Here is a 19,624-nt window from a genome sequence, read left to right as displayed (position 1 = left end):
CATTTATCAAGTATTAAAACATGAACAGTGTGCATATTTATAATCATAATAATTTAGCTCTTGGGTACCCTATTGCATTCATAGCTTGTTCTATGTGCTGTGTCCAGTAGATTTATTCCCTCAATATATTCCCTCAGTATTTTCAGAAAGTACTATGAGACATATGAAGACTCAGATAATTTCACCTACAAGGATCAGGGATCATATTCCTCCATGATCGTCAGACTGGTCTTTTCTTTGTACCTTAAATGTGCTCCCTCACTGCAAATATAAGCTTACTTTTATAGTTACCATTCTAAGTAGTGCCCTTCCACATTTCATATAAGTGACTTCTTCAGATTTTATCTTTAATATTTCCTCCTCGAACATGTCTCACCAATCATTCAACCTAACAACAGCCACTTGTCTAGTTCACTTTCTTAGTATATTTTTACCTAAAATTATTGCTTTGACTAGGTTTGTCTCCTCAGCTTAGAATATAAATGAAGTACTTCAAATGTCTTAGGTACTTTTGATTTATATAATGACACGAAATTTTAAAACATTTATAGAAATGGGTCCATATTCAATAAATACTTGTTCAAGGGATGGGTGGGTGAGTGAGTGAGTGAGTGAGTGAGTGAGTGAGTGAGTGAACAGGTAAATGAATGAGCATCTCTAGAACCCATGCTTATTCTCTGGCTCCATGGATGCTTTCTTTCTGCTAACTTACACATCAGCAGGAAATTGACTCACCATCTAACCTGGCAAACTGTGCTTCTGGGACCCATACTGATCACTTAAAAAAATAAATAAACAGGAGTTGGGCAGTAGCACAGCAGGTTAAGCATACATGGCGCAAAGCGCAGGGACTGGCATGAAGATCCTGGTTCGATCTCCGGCTCCCCACCTGCAGGTGAGTCGCTTCACAGGCGGTGAAGCAGGTCTACAGGTGTCTATCTTTCTCTCCCCCTCTCTGTCTTCCCCTCCTCTCTCTGTCCTAACAATGACGACAACAATAACAACAACAATAATAAAGCAACAAGGGCAACAAAAGAGAATAAATTTAAGTAAATATTAAAAAATTAAAAAAATAATAAACAAGTCTTTACTCATTAGGAAAAAACCACATAGATTCTTCTTTATTCATTAATTAAATTTCTTGCCTATATCTTAGCAATTTGTTCACATGTAGAATTAAATAGCAAAGAGGCTTAATTCATTAAAAAATGGGCATTTCTGATGAGTTACTTTCAGAATTTTACCTTTTTTTATATTCATTTTGCTTCACTCTGTAGGAATAAACTGAAGTTGATATAAACTGTATTTTATTCCTGACTTTTTATTTTGAAGCACCAGTATCTTTTTAAAAAATACATAGTCTGTGCCAATGTCTGTGTCGGAAACCAGACCTATCACCTTCTTCACCCCATAAAGAATTTTGGGGCTTAGTGGTAGCACAGCAGGTTAAGCGCATATGGAGTGAAGCACATAGACTGGCGTAAATATCCCAGTTTAAGCCCCCAGCTTCCCACATGTAGGGGTATTGCTCCCCAAGTGGTGAAACGGGTGTGCAGGTGTCTATCTTTCTCTCCCCTCTGTCTTTACCTCCTCTCTTGATTTCTCTCTATCCTATCCAAGAACAACAGCAATAACAATAACAACAACAACAAGGGCAACAAAATTGGGGAAAAAATGGACTCCAGGAGCAGTGGATTCATTGTCCAGGCACTGAGCCCCAGGATAACCCTGGAGGCCAAAATAAATAAATAAATAAATAAGTAAATAAATGGAGGGGATGGGACACAGAACTCTGGTGGTGGGAACTGTATGGAATTATACCTCTGTTATCTTACAATCTTGTAAATCATTTTTAAATCACTAATAAAAATACATGGTCTATCTAATAAACTGGTGAATTGTTGTTTTTTCCATGTACAAAATAACAGTTCTAGGGAATTAAGGATACCTTTTATCACTTCCTGAAACTACAGTGTGTGTGTGTGTGTGTGTGTGTGTGTGTGTGTGTGTGTGTGTGTGTGTGTGGTTGATTTTTAATTAGCCTTTTCCAAGTATGATTTTTCTTTGTCTTTGTGACTTCTGACTTTGTCATGAGCTTACTAACCTTTCCTCTCTCACTGTTCCACATTTCCAGAAATAGCTTGCTGATTAACCCCTGAGTTAGAGAATGTGGCCTGGAAGGAATTTTAAGTACATTTCTCGGTATTCTGTGACGCTACATGATCTTAGTTCATTTAATTAAGTTTGTTAAAATTGCAGAAGGGGGTCTATGCAATTCTAAAATACAGAAGCAGCAAAACAGTTTGAAAGCACCCTGTCCTTTACCTTGATCCCTACCTTCTCCAAAGGCATGTTGTAAGGCAGTGGTTGACGAGCAAAATTTTAAGACATTCTAAATATCATTGGTGGTTTAATAAAATTAATTAGCTTGCCACAGAGAAAATTTACAAGTGTGCTGGGTAATTTCACAATGTAAAGTCATAGAAGGGATGTGGGGTTGAGGGAGCAAACCTTATTAGTTTTGAATAATTATTTAAAGATGTGGAGCTGCCTATTTATTTGAAAGACTTTGATTGCCAAATCCACCAAGGGTTTAAAAATCTCAGTGCTTGTATCTGGGTATGGGTATAGGAAGGAGCCTGTCTAGATGAAACCATAAGCATATCAGCTAACATCTTAAAGAATTATTTAAGATACATAACTATAAGCTGAATCCTAATAAAGCCATAGGTTCAGACTTGCCTTAAGACTGGCTCATGGGAGGTTTCCATAATCTTAATTTGCCACTCATGCAATTACTGCTTTTTTCTTGTCTTTTAAGATCCAAACAAGATGTTTTCTGTGGCCGCAGAAACATACCTGAAATCATGGTTGAATTAATTTCATTTGTCAACATTGTCTCTCCATCACCACCCCGTCCCTGCCCCTCCCTGGTAATGGGCAAGAGTCAGTTCTGGTGCATTAGGTACTAAATCTCTTCAATTACCAGCTGGGAAGAAAGATTTCAAATTGTGCTTCAAACCTACAAGCTGATTTTAACTTTAAAGCATGAACACTTCTCCTGTGGAGCCTAAATTAAACTGCAGAAAGGATACAGAGCTTAACGAACTAAACCAGTTAGGGCCAAGATGCAGGCAAGCAAGAAGAATGGCTCGAGTTCTTTCATTTAGGGTCCCTAGTACCAAAAACACAACAACAACAAAAAACAAAACAAACAAACAAACAAACCCCAAAAAGTCAACAGGAGAATGCTGCACGACACAACTTACATAAGAAAGCAAGCATACTATATACTCCTTGTCATTGGAGCATAGATTCAGGTTGTCTGGAGAAGTCAACCCTTATCTTTTTTTTTTCTCTTCTTTTTTTGGGTGCCTGGCAGCCATTTTCAACGTGGATGACTCTGTGGTCGATCTAGAGACCCTGGCAGCCTTATACGAAAATGTGAGTATCAAAAACCTGTCAAGTTGGAGTTCTCAGTTTCTCGTATCTTTGTTCTCTAGAAAATTGTTGAGCCTAGGGCCATCAAAATACCTCACTGGAATAGTGTGTTGTTGCTTTGCCATGTATGCAACCCAGGTTTGAGCCCAGCCTCCACCTCACTGAAGGAAGCTCCAGTACTATAGGGTCTGTCTCTCCATTCCCTCCTCCCCTCTGTCTATTTACCTTTCTGTCTTTTTAAATTAAAAAAAAAACTTTTGAATATTTATTTTACCTTTTGTTGCCCTTGTTGTTTTCCATTGTTGTTGTAGTTATTATTGTTGTTGTTGTTGATGTCATCATTGTTAGATACAGAGAGAAATGGAGGGAGGAGGGCAAGACAGAGAGGTGGAGAGAAAGATAGACACCTGCAGACCTGCTTCACTGCCTGTAAAGTGGCTCCCCTGCAGGTGGAGAGCCGAGGGCTCAAACTGGGATCCTTATGCCAGTCCTTGCACTTTGCCCCAAATGTGCTTAACCCGCTGTGCTACCTCCCAACTCCTGTAAATTTTTAAAAAAAAAAAAAACTGTTGAGCCTAAAAACTCACTCTGTCTGACTCCTTTCACCTGAAAAGTCACCAAGTCATGCCTGTTTTTTGGTAGTAAGGATTTTGACTTAGCATGTACTAAGCATTTGACTTAGTATGTACTAAGGCACAGAATCTCAGGATCAAATGAGATCGGATTTTACAAAAGCACTTCACACACTGTGGTGTGTGCCTTAGTAGAGCACAAAAGGAATAAGAATAGTTGGGAACTGTACTGGTCCATTGACTATTATGTGAAAATACAGATTAAACTAGATTTTCTTTAATGGCATGTAGTATTTCCCAGAAGGCTGTCTGAAGTTTCATAGTATGTTATGGTCGTGAGCTAAAACATGATTCAACTCAGTACTTCCCTGCTCTAGGATAATTCTCTGACGAACCCCTTCCAATGGGATTCTCAGTGTCATGCATTGTAACATCCCATCCATCCATCTATAACTATATCTCTATCTTTATGTCTATCTGTCTGTCTAGTAGCCAAGAAGGTACACACAAATCCTAGAGCATTGGGAGCTAACGGTACATTTGTTGAGTATCTGGAGGACAGTGTGGCACTGTGAGAAAATGGGAGACTCTAAGTCAATTCTTCAGTAATTCCTGAAGCCTGGGTTTTATCATCTATAGAATGATCAGTCATTGCTTTTCAAGGACTTTGTGGTTGGCGAAGTACCTTCTAGATGCATTTTTTGTTGTTGCCATGGGCTCAGGACCATGCACAGGGTCATTACTTTTTAACTGACAGAGATAAGCTGCATACAATTGAAATAACTGGACAAATGGAGAAAATAGATGACCAAATGCCAAAATAGATGAAAACAGGTGAGTACTTACCAGAATGCAAAAGAAGAGAAGGTGGGAACTATTGATAGATGTAAAAGAGTTAGGATCCGACACCAACTAGGGGGGCTATTCTCAAAAGAAGCACCAACTTCCAAGCATCAGTTTCCATATCTGCTTATAGGGGGAAGAGGCCAGGGGATCTGTATAAGTACCACGCGCTAACCGATTGTGCCACTGGAGCTCCGAGGCTAGGGGACCTGAAGTTAGCAGTCCAAGGGCCTGCCATCTATATCAGTTGAAGTCACTTACTATGACATTGGTTTTAGTGAACCTCAAGCATTGTTTTGCTTCAGAATCACCTGGGTGGCATGCTGGCCCCTCTCCCCAGAGTTTCTTCTCTCTGGGGTAGGACCAATAACTTACTGCTAACTGGTGACAGGTGGGGCTGGCCCAAGCAGTCAACACTTCGAAACATGCTGCATGATGGATTCTCACTGCATTTTGTGTGTTCTGCTTCATTTCAACACAGAGAGGCCAAGAGGATGAATTGGTTAAAATAAGAAAATATTATGAGACGTCCAAAAAAGAAGAACTGAAGCTATTGGATAAGCCTGAGCAGTAAGAATGTTTGACCACTTCTTTGTTAGGCTCAAATGGAATACAGCTTCTCTCCCCAGCTTATGTAGCTAAGCCTTAAGTTATGTGGTGAGCTCCATCCCATGACCTCTTGCATACAGTAGAGTGGCCTGCCTGCCAGGAAAGCCGAGAAATCTGTACTTCTTGGTAGAATATGTCTCAACCCCTTTCCTCACCACTCGTGATTCCTTTTTTTTTTTTCTTTTGTTTCAGCAATGTATTAATTCCTCCTAGACTAAACATTCTGTCCAGAAGGGTAACTGAGGAAGGAAGAAGTCACTACTCTGCTTAAGGGTCTGCTGACACAGTCTTAAAAGGATGATATCAGTGTCACCGAACATAGATTATGTTTCTAACTGGCAGATCCAGTTAGTCTGAACATGCCAGCTTCCCCCCATGCCACCCCCAGTTTATCCACCTGGCTCTCCCCAGTTTAGTTGTGTCTTTTCCATCCTCACTTTGCAAATGCTTGTTCTTCTCTTTATTCACTATCAAAAGTTGTTGGCTAGCTAGTGCTATATTCAGTCCTGCACCCTTTGCAACCCCAGAACTCTAATGCATGACTGAGTGACTCTTGTCCTGGCTGCTCTCCTGGGTCTGTATACCACAGATATAGTTCTGGGGAGCCACAGCCCTCAGATTTTGCCCAGAACTCTGACAAAGTAAGGAACAGTCCAGAGGTGACTGAAGACTCCTTTGCCTATTGCTCACTCAAGTGCTTCCTTTTGCATTCAGATCACCCCTCAGCCTGGAAATATGAAGCCGGAATATGAAACATGGGGATTCTAGAGATCATATTTAAGATAACAAGTCAGCTCTAGAGATGCCCACAGTTCTCTTGATCTCTTGTCCTTGGGTCCTCTACAATGATCTATTCCATATGGTTGCCTGGGCAGAAAATTATTTGGAGATGGGAGACTTCTAGGTTTACTCAGTTACTAAAAAACTTTGCCATACAGACATGCCCTACAGTCATGCCATATAAGACTTTCACATGCCATACAGGCCAGGAACTCACCTTACCCCCTCCACCCCCGATTAATTTCATGAAGGCTAGGAATCTTGTGAATCAATTCAAATGGGATATTTTTTAAGTCTTTATTAGTGATATAATAATGATTTACAAGATTAAAAGACATAGCTCTGTTTAAAACAAACAAAAGTTTGTAAATGGCCGTTATAATGGCTTCCTTCATATGCCAAGCTATTGCCACTTCAAAGAGAACTGTCATGCTGTCCTGGTAATGTGATGTTCTTGGATTCAGTTGCTGGAGGGCTAGGCACAGGCTTTGAGGCTTAAGTGAATTTCACCTTTGCTTTTCTCCTTCTGTACAGTACCACATTTGTTTGACATATGCCAGCATCAGAGTCCCTGACAACCTATTTCCCATTAGCTCCAATTGAGTTGACTATATGCATGTCATATATACTAGAAAATAGAAATTGTTTCTGTTTCAGTATTTTAATTTCCGAAGATCCCTGTGGTTCCCAGTCCTATAACCAATAACATTTTACCATCTGACGTCTATGACCTCTTCTCAATATCTTTTTATTTCTTTTTATATATATATATTTGCCTGTGGGGTTGTTGCTGGGACTTGGTGCCTGCACCACAAATCCACTGCTCTTGGAGGCTTTTTTTTTCCTTTTGTTGCCGTTGTTGATCGTTGTAGTAGTAGTTGTTATTGTTATTGCTGTCGTTGTCGTTGGATAGGATAAATGGCGAGAGGAGGGGAAGACGGGAAGAGAAAAACACCTGCAGACCTGCTTCACTGCTTGTGAAGTGACCCTCCTGCAGGTTGGGGGGGGGGCTAGAACTGGCATCCTTACAGCGGTTTTTGCGCTTTATGCCATGTGCACTTAGCTTGTTGTGCTACCGCCCAACCCGTTATTTATTTATTTATTTATTTATTTATTGCCTCCAGGGTTATTTCTGGGGCTCAGTGCTGACACTACAAATCCACTGCTCCTGGTGGCTGCTATTATTATTATTAGTAGTAGTAGTATTAGTATTAATTGTATAGGACAGAGAAAAGTTGAGAGGGAAGGGGAGATGAGGGAGAGAGAGAGACACCTGCAGACCTGCTTCACCACTTGTGAAGCAACCCCTTGTGGGTGGAGAGCCAGGGGCTCAAACCAGAATCCTTGTGCAGGTCTTTGTGCTTGTCCTTGTGCTTTGTGCTATGTGAGCTTAACCCAGGGCACCACCCACCTTCCAGCTCCCTCCTCGAATATCATTCAAGCTGTCTACACACCCCTTAACCTAAACATATCTCACCAGCAGTTTCTCCCAGGTATCTTAAGTAGGCTTTCAGAGGGCTCCAGGGAACCTTGTTAGACATTGCCCTTTTAGTCTTCTGACTCTCAAGCTCTTAACAGCCCCTCATCACTGATAACACTTGCCATACTCCCTGGTAGCTGTGATTTTTTTAATCCTCAGTTATCTAGAAACTATTGTTTACAAGTTACTATGGTTCTTGACACTGTAACTATCTGAAAGTTTTGGTGATGGCTGCTCTGGTATTAATTTTCAGTCACAGTTTTTCAGAATGACTCAGAAGTAATGTAAGAACTTCCCCACCTCCCCATATCCCTACCCCACTAGGGAAAGAGAGAGACAGGCTGGGAGTATGGATCAACCTATCAATACTAATGTTCAGTGGAAAGCAATTACAGAAGTGATAACTTCCACTTTCTGCACTCCACAATGATCCTGGGCCCATACTCCCAGAAAGATAAAGAATAGGGAAGCTATCAAGGGAGGTGATGGGACATGGAGTTCTGGTGGTAGGAACTGTGTGGGATTGTATCCCTCTTATCCTATGTTCTTGTCAGTATTTCCATTTTATAAATAAAAATTTAAAAAAAGAACTTCCCTACCCACCTCAACTGTGGACATGTGGTTCAGACCCTTCTTCATGCTTAAGCCATTGAACCTTTAAGGTGTTTGGGAGCCCACATATTGCAGATCTTACTATGGGAAAGTTATTAATTCCAGATAGTCATGTGGTTCTATAGTTTTTTTTTCCTTTCCATGGCAACATGATTTGATAAGCTTATGGCATTTTCCTCCTTACATTGGTGTAAGCCTTCCTTTTGGGGGGTTGGGGAAAGTAACTGTTAATCTAGCATTTATTCCTTTGTTTTTATATCTTGTTGGTAAACTGGAGTATTGAACTTATGTTCTCACAGTCATCATAATTCCCTGCTCACTACATCCATCTCAACTTGGAAATGTACATATTCTGAAAACCCAGGGCCTGCATGAGAAAGAGTCACTGTCTCACTGTCGTGTTGGGATGTGCTTCACTTAGCACTCAGCCACATCTGAATAAATAATTTTTTTTTTGAGACACTACAGAACCAAATGTCACTGGCCTCTCAAACTTTTTACTTCTCAAAAACCTTGGTGGTCCCTCTGATTTCAGCCATAAGTGAATCAGTGTATCACTACTAATTTTATTAAGAAACATTTTTTTTCATCTTGTCTTACATTGGAATTCCTATGTATTTCTATAACTATGTGTCTGATCAGATGGTTTTCACAATACTTAGAGTTCAGAACTTTGGAACAAAGACTCCTTTTCTTTCTGGGTCATTCTTTGTTTCCTCTCAAAAAAAAATTTTTTTTTTTAAAGAGTATGACTTAATTGTAGGACAAGTAAGAAAAGCAGTGTGTAATTAAAATCCTATCAAAAACAAAATCTCCTGAAAAATAAAAGGAAAGAGGCACCCAGCATGAGCCAAGGACTTTTCTTTGGGTATGGAAAGGAGCCTTCAGCTCTGCTCCTAGGTAAAAGCATTTTTGGTGAAAAACTACAAAATGTCAAGGTAATGATGTTAAGAGTTGACGGAGAGTTTCAGAAATATCAGTTAATCATTTCAACCCCCAAAATGACTTTAATAGCTGCTGGTGGATTCTCCCCTGTTCTGAATCTATGTCCCAATTTTTTCCACCCGTTTAATTTTATACCCCTTTCTCTGGTGCTTGGCCTGGACAGTATGTAGCTTTTCCAATTTCATTTTACAAAGTGCATCAGTGTCCAGCTGCTCAAACAGTGAGCTTCTGTGTGTAGGTCAGTACTTGCCTTTAGCTTTTAAGGTCTGGCTTGCTATCCTTTTAAAGGAAACTTTAGATTGTGTCTATTTACTGAGTGAATACTTTGTTTTAAGAATTGAGTTCTGAATTCTACTCAGATAAGTTGTGACAAAGTAAACACATGTAGTATAGAATCATAATAGTAGCAACAGTAATCTCACTTAAGAGTTTTTTTTGTCACTTGTCTGTAACATTTGCCTCAAATCTTCACTTTACTTAGCCTGTGTAAATACACTTTTAGAGAATGCTACACTGCACTAAAGGAGGGGGGAGGCGGAAGATATACATATATATCATAAAGATTGCCTTTTCCTTTTGGATATAGTGTCCTGTTTTGAATAAAAGGAGATGATGACTTGTTTTGGCTCAGAATACTTGCATTAACCTTCTGTTTCTAAAGCAAATGTATGCAACTTACACTTATCGCTATAGAAATCCATAAGGGCTAACAAAATAGTTCATTTGGATAGGGTGCTGTTTTCTCATGTGCACAACCCAGATTTGCCAGTCCCCACAGCACTGAAGGAAGGTTCTCAGTCAGTATCTCCCCCTCCCCCCTCTGCCTCTCTAGTTCTCTAGCTAAAAAAAATTAAACTAATTTTAAAAATAAATTTAAAAAACTCATAAAATGAGATTGTTGTCAACAGTAGAAAACATAACCTTGGAGTCCCTTGAGTTAGCCCATCTGTTAACCTTTTTTTAAAAAAAATATTAGGTTATCTAAAACATCATGGTGTATTTTTCTATGCAAAAATCTATCATGACTTTTCCAACAACCCAATAATTCTCAAATAAGGTATATTCAAATGGTGGTGGCTCTTTTCACCTGTCTTATTTTCCCAATGCTTGTATACAAAGCTATCAATAGATAACTGGTTCTTTTTCTTGCAGATTTTTACATGAACTAGCCCAGATCCCTAATTTTGCTGAACGAGCCCAGTGCATAATCTTCAGGTCTGTGTTTTCTGAAGGGATAACTTCCTTGCACCGAAAGGTAGAAATCATCACACGAGCTTCCAAGGTCTGTGTGCTATGTAATTTTAAAAGATAGCTTTGCCCTTATTGGGAATAAAGAGGGGAAATCAGGAATGGACTGAATCAACATAAGTCTCTTTGTAGAAACCTGTTTTTTTTTTTTTTTTTTGACTTAAGCTTGTGTGTGTTTCCAAGTATATATGTGACAGTTATCCTGTTCATTTGTGAGTCTATGCATGTATGTAGATGGATGAGACAACAAAGGGAGATACAGACAAACACAAGAAAGGAAAAAGTGACACTTGTATTTATTTCTTTTCAAATATTGTATAGAAAAACAGAAAAAAAATACATCATGAGTTTTTCCATAACCCAGTATTCCAAATATTTACCAACATCCACTTGTCCACTTAAAACCAGCATAAGTTGCATAGTTTTTTTTTTTTTTTCCCCCAATAGACTGGAGGAATCTGCTTTAAACTCTTGCATTTGATCTCTGAAGTGTTTCTACATGGTGATCCTAATATTTGAGACACCACAAAGATGAAATAACTGATTATGATGAGTGGTGAGCAAAGGCATTTTGGTTAGCATTACCACTCTAATATTCATTGTAAAGTTAAATTATAGCACTTAGCTTTTTCTCACAGTGATCCATGTTTCTAAGATATTTTTGTTTCATTTTTTACCTGTAAACATGATTTCCCCTGTAAAATATGAAATTTTAATAAAGCATAAATATTACCAAAGTATAGTAGGCTCTCTCTAATCACACCCTCAAAGAAAAGAGCAATTACTTTGACTTTCTTTACCAAAAAATTAAGGAAAATGAAGACTACAAAGAAGCAAAAAATACTGAATTGAAAATTTGCTCTTCCAGCAGAAAGAAAGAAAATGAAAGAAATAAATGAGATGGTAGGGAGCTGAAGGAAACATTTCAGTTTAAAATTATAAAAATTAACTTAACAGCACTCATTTAATAATTACCACTTATACTCTTAGTTCATCTCTGAGAATATGCTCTGAGGATATAACTTCCTGTTATAGACATAACTAGTTGTAATATATACATATACACACAAATACACATCCACATATACCCCCAAAAGGCAAATTCTGAAATGACACTAATTTCTTTTCTACATAGAAGTCATCACATGTAAAGCCTAACTATAATTACTATATTTTCAATATATAAATATTTCAAAATAACTTTCAAAAAGAAAACCCAAATGAAAATTTAAGTACTAATATTTAATGTATAATATTAAGACATGCATAATTTGTTATCAATAATATGAAAAATTAGGAGTTCATGTATCTTAAGGCATTTATGACTTCATAAGGTATATTTTTCATTTCATTAACTGTTCATCTGCTTAGTAACATACCACCAGATGAACTCATTAGGTACTGAATAAATATCTGCTTTTGAATTAATATATGTCCCTTTGGGTTTAAGTAATTGTGTTTGCAATCACAGGGCTTGCTGCACATGAAGAGTGTGAAGGATATTTTAGGTCTCATTCTGGCTTTTGGAAATTATATGAATGGAGGAAATAGAACTCGGGGACAAGCAGATGGCTATAGCTTAGAAATTCTGCCCAAACTCAAGGACGTCAAAAGTCGGGTATTTAATTTTTTTCAGAATGTCTTATGAACTGCCAGTATTTTCCTTATGTAAGTTCAGATTTTAAAAAGAAGTATTCTTGGTAGTCCTGTTCACCTCTACCCTCACCTTAACAATATTTTCTCTTGGCTTTCTTTTGACTTTTCAATAAAAATAGTAGGTTTCTCATGTTAGATCTCAGTTTGATGACAAAATTCCCAACCTTCTTTTTTTTTTTTGCTTTAATATACACAATTAGGTGTTGAATTGGAGTGAGCAAATAAAACAGGGTAGTCTACACTATTCACCATGGCACAAGAATGGGGTCTGAGCTTCCTGATGGCTACTTGCAATTTACTGGTTCCTGAGTTGCAGAGCAGTGTTGAATCATCAATGGAGCTGAGCAGTTGAATTATTCTTTAGCCCACAACAATTGGGCTGGTGGGTCTACTGTCAAACTCCTTGAGCCTGATTATCATTTGGCTCCACACCCCTGCAGAGCTATCTCTTTAGAAACAACCAGCCCATATCTAGGCATCCCATGGGGGGCAAAGGAGTGAAGGAAGGAGAAAAAACACACAGGCAAATTAGAGTTAGACCCATGTGAACAAGACACAAAAGCCTGCCTTGTGGGAGAGCCTCTAGCCCCTGGCCTCCCAGGGTCATAAAGTGACATGGTGTTCCTTTTAAGCTGTCCTGATTGTTTTTCATGCCATCAAGAACACACTTTTTGGGGAAAGGTGGAGAAGGGAAGGGTGATTTTCTGTTCCAAATCCCTGGCTCCCTTTAGGAGTCCTGATATCCCCTCCAGTCTTGGCTTTATGCCAAAAATATTAAAGGACAATATTTTGTTTGTTTGTGTTTGCTTCTCCCACTACCTCGCAAGTCTTACAGATTATCTGTTCTCCTCCCACAGAGAATAGTGCAATACCTTTTCTCCTCCCTCTAGGTGTAGTTTAAAAAATATTTGGATGGGGTGGGGAGAGAAGTGGGGAAGAAAATTTGACCAGTTAAGAATTAGAACTAGGTTTCACACTTTTAAAGTATGTTTAACTGACATTTCAGTTCCTGACTATACATTGCAACAGGGGTGTATGTGAGTGACTTTCATCTGTGTTTCTCATTTAAACCTGTAGGACAATGGGATTAACCTCGTGGACTATGTCGTGAAATACTACTTGCGTTACTATGATAAGGTAAGAAAATAGCATAATGTGGAAAAGTACACTAATGGGGTTTCAACTCTAACACATAGTTGGCATTCAGAAGTTGGATGATAGATGGATAAATGGATGAGTTTCAAGTCCAACATAGAGTTTGAGCACTATCCAGCTTCCCTTGGTTTACAGATAGTAACGTGAAAGCCAAGAAAGTTTAGGTGACTCTTGTGAAGAGAAATATTTTTCAGTGGCACAAATCTGCTGACCTGTAGTCCACTATGTAACACAGCTCCAGAAAACCTCCTTTATCTCATTGCCTTCTGACCAGAAGTTGAGCATCTCTGTGGACTGTAAATCCATTCTGTAATTGACTGCTCGAGACAAGCTTCTGGGATGCGGACCAACATTTAGAAAACGAAGATGCAATAAAAACCTAAGATTTTATCAGGATAGTTCATCTGTTGAACATGAGAAATTTGAAACTCATCCTCTGTGCCTGAAATACATTTGCAATTAGAAATAAGCATTTCAAGGAGCATCCTCCATTTTCTGTATCATTCCTTTTCATGAAATTGAGAACAAGGACTCCTAACTTAGAGAAGAAAGAGCTACTGTTTGAGATTGTTAAGAAACACAGCCATACTACCAATATTTCTCCGGACTCCTACTCAACTATTCATACAGGCAGGTTTTCTTTCAGACACCAAGGAGAGAAAATTCAAAATTTCTAAGCTTTTTTTTCAAAAGACTGAAAATGTTATCCGACTGACCAACCAAGCACTGATAAAATCTATAGTCATCTTTTCTACCTTTGTGAACGTATTGTTCTCAGATATCTGAGACTGCCTCATCATCACCCCACCAACCCACCCCCCAGTTTCTCCCCATTTTCTGTTAAGAACATCATTTTCAGTCTTTTAGACATAAAGTTTATGATTCCCTTTTCTACCTCTGTGTCCTTCAGTTGTCTCTGATGTCCTTTTTTTTTCTTTCTTTCTTTTAGTTGAGGAAATAAACGTTTCACAAAATTGTAGTGATCTCAGGAGTACAATTTAATAAAGATTTTGCTTATTCATTAATGAGAAAAGTAGAAGAGAGAGAAAGAACCAGACATCACTCTGGTGAGTGTGCTCCTGGGGACTGAACTCTGAACCTCGTGCTTAAGAATCCAATGCTTTAGCCACCTCCCAGACCACTCAGGAATACAATTTCACATCTTCCCAAAATATGTAAATATATACCAGGACACCATTCCCACCCACCAAAGTGCCTGTATCTGTCTTAATCTCTATTAACCTCTGTTGTTTTATCTGGGCTGGCTTTTATCCGGGCAGATAACAGAGACGACCAGAGACACACAGTTTAATCTTTATTCACAAACGGGCAAATCACCACACCATGTGCTTTTCTCCATCATCCTCTCTCCACCACTGCTGCTGGGACTCTGCCCATCCTTATCATAGGGGGCGGGGAGAAAGCAGGGTGCGAAAAGCAAGGGGCAAACCAATTCTTCTCAGAGGTCGGGGGGGAAGGGAACATACCAACAAACCTCCAGTTCCTTCAGGCTATTAGATAAATAGCTAATGATCTTTGATTGCTTTCTAGCTCAGGATTTAGTTACTAAGACTTTAGTTCATCTCATACCTTGTTATTTTTTATGTATAGTCCTGATCATACTGTATTGTTGATTACTCGAAACCAGAAATGGCTTTCCATTTTCAAGTGAATTAAAACACTGATTACTTTAATTTGTCTTGTACAACCACATTTTATTTTTTTAATTTATTATTTTTTTTACTTTCCTTCTGTACATATTATATGATCTAACACAATGTTTCATCTTGATAGAGTACCAACTTGCATGCCTGAGGCCCTGAGAGTCACAGCCTCAGTCCCTGGTATCACATTATGCCAGAATTGAACAGTGCTCTGGTTTTTCTCTGTCTTCCTCCTCTGTCATTCTCTCTTTCTCTTGAAACAAATAAGTAATTTTTTTAAGTCATTCATATTTTCCAAATCTTCCCCGTGCTTTCTTACTTACTTGTTTTTTCTTCAGATGTTCTCCCAAGTTGGATCTTTGTCACTACCCTTTTATAAAACTTCTCTTTTTTTCTTATTAATGCTCTTCAAAAATAATTAAATAATTTTTAAGAGGGGAGATGAACTCCTAGTAACAGTAGCATATGAATAGATAGGTCAGTAAGAAATGAATAAATTGTTGAGATAGAGATATTTGCAATATAACAGGTGGTAAGTGTTTTAGGATCAAAAAGGAAAGAACAATTTAAGTTATCAATAGAAAAAAAAGGCAAAATAGACCAAATAAAATTTATAAAAGGCAGGTAGGAGATATAGATCAACAACCAGATGCACAGAATCAACAATTTAAATGTAGCAAGCCTTTTCCAGGACTATCATGTGTGGTTGTCTGCATTTATTTCCTTTTACTGTTGCCTTGGTTTGCAAGGCTATAGTGCTTTAGAAATACAATCACACACCTTTTCCAAATATGTCAGCACATCACACCCACAACCAAAATCTACCAAAGATCCCCCCCCCCCTTCTAATCCTTAAAACCCTTTGGTAACCTCAGTTTTACAGTCTGATCCCAAATGCTTGTCTTCATTTGACTTTATTTTCTCTCTCTCTTTTTTTTTTCTTTGTGAGGTCCCTCAGTATTTTCCTTTAATATAAGTCCCATTAGTTTTCCTTGTAGGGTCACTACAGTGGTAATGAATTTCTTTAACTACTGTCTGTCTGGAAAATTCATTCACCCTTCAAATATGAGTGACAACTAAATTTATTTTAAGACTTCCATAGGAATTCCAATGTGTAGCTAGGGTTGGGAACTGCAACTTTTGTTGTCATGACAACTTAAAATGTATAATTTTTTTTCTCATGTTATACAGTGTATTCTTGAGTGGAGGTCTTTTTATTTCACATGAATTTTTTTTTATTTCACATGCATTCTCTTCATTGAAGTTTGTGTGCATTTCAATACTACTCATTTTAGTGATCATCCTTAGCACCCCAATGCCTTTTACCTTAGGGAGTTTAATAGCTTTGTGAATATGGGGTTTTCACAAGTTGCTGTCTTGATCCAATGTTATGATTTCCTGTGTCTTCTCACTATGCTTAATGCTGCATGAGGAGAAGGGCCAGGGGTCTATGCTTCACTGTGGGGTAGTGACCAAAAGTTTGAGGTTGTAGATGTTCAGTAGTCACTAGGGTATAAGTCTGATATGTTGGGACCTTGGTAGTGAAAGTGCTGTGTGCATCCTGGGATTGTGGGGGAACAGAAACTGAAAGGCTGTGAGTCAACAAGAGGGTGCTCTTCTCCAAATCCAGCCCCAGGGTCTATTACTGTGGAGATCGAATTCCAGTATGTTGTCCACTAGGTCTGCTCTGCTCTTTTTTTTTTTTTTTCAACCAGAGCACTGTTCAGCTCTGGCTTATGGTGGTACGGGGGACTGGGCCTGGGACTTTGGAGCCTCAGGCATGAGAATCTGTTTGCATAACCATTATGCTATCTACCCTCCCGCCCTGCTCTGCTCTTGATAAGTTACAGAGGTCATTGGGAATGCTGCTGCTATGACTGCCAGCCTATAGTTTTTAATGTCATATTTCTCATTATTGTAAAGTTGTAGGCAAAAACTTGTAATTGGATTGGGTTCAGAACAATGTGGCGTCTGCTCGCCAATTTAAAATTCCATCTCTTATAGTTAGTGCTCTTCCCAGTTGTGGTTTGTTGACATGTAGATTTTTTTTTTCCCCTCTTGGGTAAGAGTGTCTCTCTGTGTTCCTTCTACCTATATACAGATTTATAATCTCACTTGCTCTGGAAGGTCCATTTCCATACACATTTTCCCCCATTTAATATTGTGGCTTTATTTCTAATTGCAAAAGGATGGAAACATGGCTACTCATGATTGGGTCATTAAAGCCCTACCCCTGTTCTGAAAAATCTTGAGCCTTGTTTCTATCCTAAAATTGGCATGAATAGATTTACTTTGTAGCATCTGCCTCAACCACATCAGATGTATTATGTAGGGAGGCTTAAATATAGCTCTCATTGAAGAGAATTAAACCCATACAATCAACTTCACAGAGGATAGTGTTACTTAGCTTCAAACACAAAATGGCCCAGTCAAGGAAAATAAGTAGGCATTTGTGTGATGCTCTCCTAGTTTTCACTGTGCAAAGTGCATTTCACTCAGCAAGAGTATAGGATTGTGTGATCTGTTAAGCTCTCCCTCTCCCATTGGAGCATAAATGATGATTTTTGTGGTTAGTGCTGATGAGCATTTAGCTAAAGAAAGGTGATTCCTGTTCCAAGTTCCCTTCTACTCATACTTGGTTTTAGGTCCAAGTTTAAACCTGTGAAGCTTAAAGAAATACACCTAGAGCCATGTCTTTTGAATGCTAGTCGAGCAGCTTTCATAAGAACTACCATGCTTAGTAGCATTTTCTGTTTCTTGCTTAAAGACAAAGTGAAGCTAGAACTGAATCTAATATAAAGTTTCAGAAAATAGTTATTATACGTGAGTTCATCCAGTGCAGATTACTGTGGGGTTTTGAGCGAAGCATCTTAGATGTTTTTCTTGGGACTCAGATGAGGATAGTGTTTTCATTGTTCTCAGAGTAATAGATGAAAATTCAGAGGTAGGGAAAAAAAATTCATTGACATGTAAAGTGTTATTCTGATGAGATGAGTCAAGGCACCTTCTCTTAGTGTCCTAGGTGAAACTAAAGGTCCTAAAAAGGAAGGGAGAAAGCTCCAGGCAATTCCTGAAATGACAAGAAAATAGGATCATACATCATTGTCTCCTGCTAGAGGTTCAGACTCCCCTAAACAGTATTTTTAGGCTCTCTGCAATGATGCTTACCAACCAAAACGAAAGTTCATGAGATTCCAGATCTGGTATAAGGATCCAGTTTCTGACTTCAGAGTTTTGCTAGTCTAGTGGTGAAGACATAGAAGCTAACATGGACTTCAAATTTAATTTGGTGGTTACTATGATAACAAGACTCTTGGAAACACCCAAATACTGGTGACATGGGGAAAAGAAAATTAGTCGCTAAGAAAAAAAATTTTTTTTTGAAGTCTGATGAATGACTATGAACAAGGAAGTGTTCGAAGGAGACTGTGGGGGTGGGCTGACGGTACTATAGCCTACATCTTAAGTAAATGCCTTCTCAGGATAATAAGCTAAACAACGTATGAAAAAGTTACAAACATACAAAGAATTTGATCACACATGTGTACACACTCTAAGCTGCAGAGGAAGGTGATTAAAGATATAAGGACTGTGACTGTTGCTTTGCAATCCACCAGCACTTTCTAGTTTCCACTTATTGACATGCCCTTAAGGTGAATTATCGAAATTATACTAATGTGAAACTCAAGCAAGGGCTTTCATGTGTTCTTTCCATGACTTTTTTTTTTTTTCTTGTGAGTAGAGTGTCCAGGATCAGGACATACCTAACAGTGACCTACTCTTTTATTTTATGAATGTCTTGTGGGCAGGACGTGGAGACAGAGGCAAGCAGAAATAAGACTGGAGATGTAGAAAGAGGCTAGATCACAAAGCGCCTTGTAAAGTAGTTTCAGAGTTTGGAATTAGTCCTAATGGTAGGAGAAAAGATGGAATGTGAAAGCAAGCTGGCAAAGTTGCCTGTGTGGAGAGAGGAATAAATGAGGACTGCCTGAGATAGTCAAGATACAAAGCTTTTATTAAACAATTCAGGGAGAAACAAGCTAGATTGGAACAGATATTAGAGACTCAGCTTATCTTTTCTCATGCCTGAAGATTTTGTCCCTCAAGATGTTTCTCTTCTCAGCTTATTAGGTATATTTGTGGGAATTGCCAAAAGGAAGAAAAAAAGAAAAAGAAAGAAAGAAACAACAACTATATCCAATTATGCCTTAAGTAAATAACTTCTCAGGATGATACACTAAACAACATGTGAAAACATTGCAAATATATGAAGAATTTGTCCACACATGTATACACATTCTAAGCTGCAAAGGAAGCTGATTAAAGATATTAAGGGATGGGCAGGGTTAGATAGCATAAAGGTTATGCAAAGAGATTGTCATGCCTGAGGCTCCAAAGTCCCAGGTTCAATCCCCACACCCACCATAAGCCAGAGCTGATCAGTGCTCTGGTAAGTTGAGAGGGTCAGGGCTTGTTCACAGGTAGATCTTCCTGGGTGGAAACCAGCTTGGACAGGTGATAGGAATTTCTCTGTAAGATGAGAAATACGTTGGGCCCTCCTCAGTCGCTATCGAACAGGTCATGGCTGGTGCGCTGCTATGTTCCATCGCTGGGGAGCC

At 38.7% G+C, this 19,624-nt stretch overlaps 1 protein-coding gene across 5 annotated transcripts in view; it reads left to right on the top strand.

Annotated features, from left to right (window-relative positions):
- Positions 1-19,624, top strand: part of FMN1 (formin 1) — a 446,009-nt gene that overhangs the window by 284,843 nt on the left and 141,542 nt on the right. For all 5 annotated transcript variants that reach the window (XM_007521682.3, XM_060175174.1, XM_060175177.1 and 2 more), the window contains 5 exons: positions 3,383-3,444; positions 5,338-5,426; positions 10,435-10,564; positions 12,002-12,148; positions 13,264-13,323. In XM_007521682.3, the coding sequence (XP_007521744.2) occupies positions 3,383-3,444; positions 5,338-5,426; positions 10,435-10,564; positions 12,002-12,148; positions 13,264-13,323 (488 nt within the window). The remainder of the gene's footprint in view (positions 1-3,382; positions 3,445-5,337; positions 5,427-10,434; positions 10,565-12,001; positions 12,149-13,263; positions 13,324-19,624) is intronic.

Source organism: Erinaceus europaeus, chromosome 16 (assembly GCF_950295315.1).
Source record: "Erinaceus europaeus chromosome 16, mEriEur2.1, whole genome shotgun sequence".
Classification (NCBI taxonomy): Eukaryota; Metazoa; Chordata; class Mammalia; order Eulipotyphla; family Erinaceidae; genus Erinaceus; species Erinaceus europaeus.
This window is presented reverse-complemented; position numbering and strand designations above follow the sequence as displayed.